This window comes from Limulus polyphemus, unplaced genomic scaffold, assembly GCF_000517525.1.
Source record: "Limulus polyphemus unplaced genomic scaffold, Limulus_polyphemus-2.1.2 Scaffold1432, whole genome shotgun sequence".
NCBI classification, from domain to species: Eukaryota; Metazoa; Arthropoda; class Merostomata; order Xiphosura; family Limulidae; genus Limulus; species Limulus polyphemus.
This window is the reverse complement of record NW_013667042.1, coordinates 37,439-41,311: the sequence shown is the minus strand read 5'-3', so window position 1 is coordinate 41,311 and position 3,873 is coordinate 37,439. Positions and strand designations below refer to the sequence as shown.

The following is a 3,873-nucleotide window of genomic DNA, read 5'->3' as shown; positions in this document are numbered from 1 at the left end:
CTGGTATTTAAACTGAATATATTTGTTTAATTGTCTTTTTTGTGAAACGTTCCTGCACCAAAAGCTAGTTTTTTTTCCTGCTCATATTACTTAATGTATATACATTTATATATATATTTATAACTTTTAAATAGTATATTTTTATTATTTTTTAATAATTTTCAACATGTGTAATGAGATTCTTTTTTACATATTATCCAAAAAAAGCAGTTAAATCAACTCACAAACTTAAAAAACAAAAACATAATAACTAAACTATTTATTAAAGATTAGAAATACTATCTTTTAAAAAAAAACTACTACTCGCAAGAGCCAGCTCTATGTATTTTGCTATCTTAAGCACAATTTTAAAATGCTGTTTCCAGCAGTATCTGTGTGCTATTATTATGAATAAACATATATATATGTAACATTAGAAACACAGTCACAACCTATAGTAAACATTTATTTATGTAGGCATATTAATTTTTCTTTATTTTTTTTTAACTTGAAAAGTGTAAAGTACTTCTTTAACTTTCTTAAATTTAGTAGAAGCTGGTTTAATATTTGAACTATCTTATAATACCTGTGCTTATGAACAGTTTACAGGTCAGTAAAAGATGGCAAAGAATGTAAAGTAAGTGCAATATAGTTGATTCTCTTGAAACAAAGATTATTGTAAAATATTTTTTTCATTTTGCCACCCTAGGCAATTGCCTACTAAAGTTAGGCCTGGTACCTATAACATTTTTCTTTATTTCAGTAACTTTCATGACACGTAATTATTTCTTTGCAATTTACAATAATTATCTTTCTGCATTTGTTTAAAGCCTTTATATTTTTCAAAAACTAGAACTGCTTCTTAAGATCTAACAAAAAATAATCCCTTACAATTTTTATGAACACTTGAAAAGTCAATAACATCATTTTTTTCTCATTATATTACGTAGTTTCTTGTACATTATTCAACAACTATGTCTGAACTGGTATTTATTGGTTCATACTCAATTTTCACTGGTTCTTGACACAGTAGCCACCTATAAAAGAAAATATAAAATCAAAATAGTATTAACAGCATTTCTCAAATGTTAGTACTCCTTCAGGTAAGTACATATACTCTCAATGCAATGTGAATGAAATAGGAATAGAAATGTAAATATTTGTTGGTAAGACCATGAACGTATCTTTGTCTAATATATATTTGATAGCAACTGTCTGCTTATCTTTGAAGCTAAATCCATACTTTCTTTCAAAAACTGATTATTTTTCATCATTCACCTTGTTAAAAATTATACAGGAAATTGACACAGGAGGTTGTGATTGCACAAAATCTACAGTTCTGTGATTTCACTGGTTACCTGATCCATTTTTCATTAGGCACATTCAAGTCTTCATAAATCTACTGTACTGAGATATAGGGTGTTGAATTACTATCCATGGTGTTCTGTTTTTCCTTACTGGAATTATGCCTTCTCTTGCTTTACTGATATAGTTTAGCACTAAAGATATCACTTTTTTTACAAATTCTAAAATCCTCTGCCTTACATGTTTTTATAATTGTGGGATTGGAAGGATTTGTACCAGATAATCCTGTTACGTAACCCCCCAAGAAGGGGTAAATTTTAGGCAAATGAAAATCATCACACTTCAACTCAATTTCCACAAGGGGGTCAGGGTTTAATATGTGTAGTCACAAAAATGGGGATGGTTAGGAGCAAAATGATTAGGTATACAAATTGTTATCACAGATCTTGAAGAATCCTTCATACACACATCATTAAATGATGATTTTATGTTACAATTAAACAGCATGTAGATCAAGTAACATATCAGATTTCTAAGAAAATACAGATATAGGTTCTGCAAATGTAATATTAAAGTAACCTTTGCTACTTTAAGTTAGAAAATTGAGCTTTTCAGAACTCTCAAATAAATGGTTTCAGAAGTTTAAAACAGTACACATATAGAAAATATAATGCAATAACTTTCTCATCTGTATGTATGAAAGATCTCCATTACACAAATAACTCAAACAATTAACATTTTCCTTACCTGAAAATGTATTTCCAATAGATATCTCTGCATGCAGAAAGCTATCTTTCCTGTGAGTCTGCCTTAGAGATTTGCATGCCAATTTCTGCCTAAACTCTTGAGTTTTCTCGTGATTTGCGCTACTGAATGATGATGTTATTATGCAGCATTCTATGAGGAGGCAAGGAATATGAAGTTGCACCAGAAGTGGAGAGAAAAGGTGGGAAGTGTGTAAGAGGTGAGTATCTATCAGAAATACATTTTCAGATAAGGAAAATATAAACTTCCGAGGTGTTACACACCTTTTCACACAGAAAGCCAGAATCCCATGTTAATATGGTGACCAGTGCAAAAGTTACCTAGATGAGTTCCCTTCAAAAAGTGCACAAAGGAAACCAATGCAGTGTGACACCTGATGGCAGGGGCTCACTCATGGGAGACTACATCTTATCTATTTCAGGGTACACTCTTCAACCAGACTGGAAGGGAAGAAAAGGCAAACAAGTCCCATATGTTGTGGGTACGGGCAGGTTAAGAACATGGCCATCCAAGTATGTGCACACAAAAGGTCAGAGAGTCAATATGTGTAGCATGGCTGGGGCACATTCAGACCATACCAATGCTCATCCAAGCTCTACCATCAGACTTTTTGGACTGACCCTGGCTGCAGGAGGAGGGCATAGGAAGTATTGGTGCATGTTCTTAATTCTACCATCAGACTCATGAAGCAATAGCAGCTATGGAAGGAGTGCACAGAATATATGCCATAGATTGTATGAATTAGTATATACAATGATTCAATGGAAGTCATCCACAGCAGGAGGAGGGCACGATTTATTAGGAAGTGTTTACCTCAACTCAAATGATTGCAGGAATTCGGTGGGTCAACTTGAGTCCAATACCAAGCAGCATTGGGTATGTCTTTTGATCCGTGTTAGGAGGGTCCCAACCATCTTCACTTCATTACCAGGAAGCAGAAGGAAAAAACAATTCCTGTTCTGAGAGAGCACATGTGCAGACCCAGTACACAACCAACACCAGGCCACCGAGAAACCTGACAACAGTAGGAGGAGGATCTCTACCAATCACATGTGAGGACTTATATTGACTGGTCCTACACTGATCCAACACCAGATCACCCAGAAACTGACATCCGAGAAGAAGTAGGATGGAGGACACCAGCATGTTATGAGTATAATTATAAGAGAGGTGACCTGTGCTACACTGACTACGTCACCACTGCCCCACTGATTGGCACCATTTGTTCAGCCCCCAGCTATTAGGTCCCAATCAGTGAAGGTTCTCCATTGTCCACCACCCCACTCAAAGAAAAAGGAGGGAGGAATTCAGGGTGGGAGACCAGGAGAAAATCCCCAAATCCCCATCGGATGCCTGCCAGAAAGGTCTTTTACTGGAGACAGTGCAACAGGTAACTGTGTATACCTATTTTGAAAAGTCAGCAAGCACAATCCAGAAAAGCAAGTAGAGCACTCCATAGTGCTGGCTTTTTCCATGATAGTCCATGAAATACATATAGTCTGGATCTGATAGCAAACAGATATCAGAATATAACATGAGGATACTTCAAGTGGTCTTGTGGAACACTCCACCTCAACAGTGGGCATACATGGAACCAGGGAAGATGGTATGATGCTTTCTATTGTCACGTGATGCTGCTGGCACATTTGGTGCTGGTAGCATGTGTAAAATTTCTCGAACGATCATGAATTATCGGGTAAGCCTGAGTTTGTTTGAGATGTCCTCTTTTTTAATATATAAGCCTGGCAGAGAGTTCCGGGTAATTTACAATTCTGTTTCGAGCTGGTGTGTGTTTTCGAAATTGTGTAATCGCTGACATTTATA

At 35.6% G+C, this 3,873-nt stretch overlaps 1 protein-coding gene across 6 annotated transcripts in view; it reads right to left on the bottom strand.

The window, feature by feature from the left end:
- Positions 1 to 288: 288 nt before the first annotated feature.
- Positions 289 to 3,873, bottom strand: part of LOC106463534 (solute carrier family 46 member 3-like) — a 34,084-nt gene continuing 30,499 nt past the window's right edge. For all 6 annotated transcript variants that reach the window (XM_022391060.1, XM_013923578.2, XM_022391063.1 and 3 more), the window contains one exon: positions 289 to 1,016. In XM_022391060.1, coding sequence (XP_022246768.1) covers positions 941 to 1,016 — 76 coding nt within the window. In that variant the 3' untranslated portion in view covers positions 289 to 940. The remainder of the gene's footprint in view (positions 1,017 to 3,873) is intronic.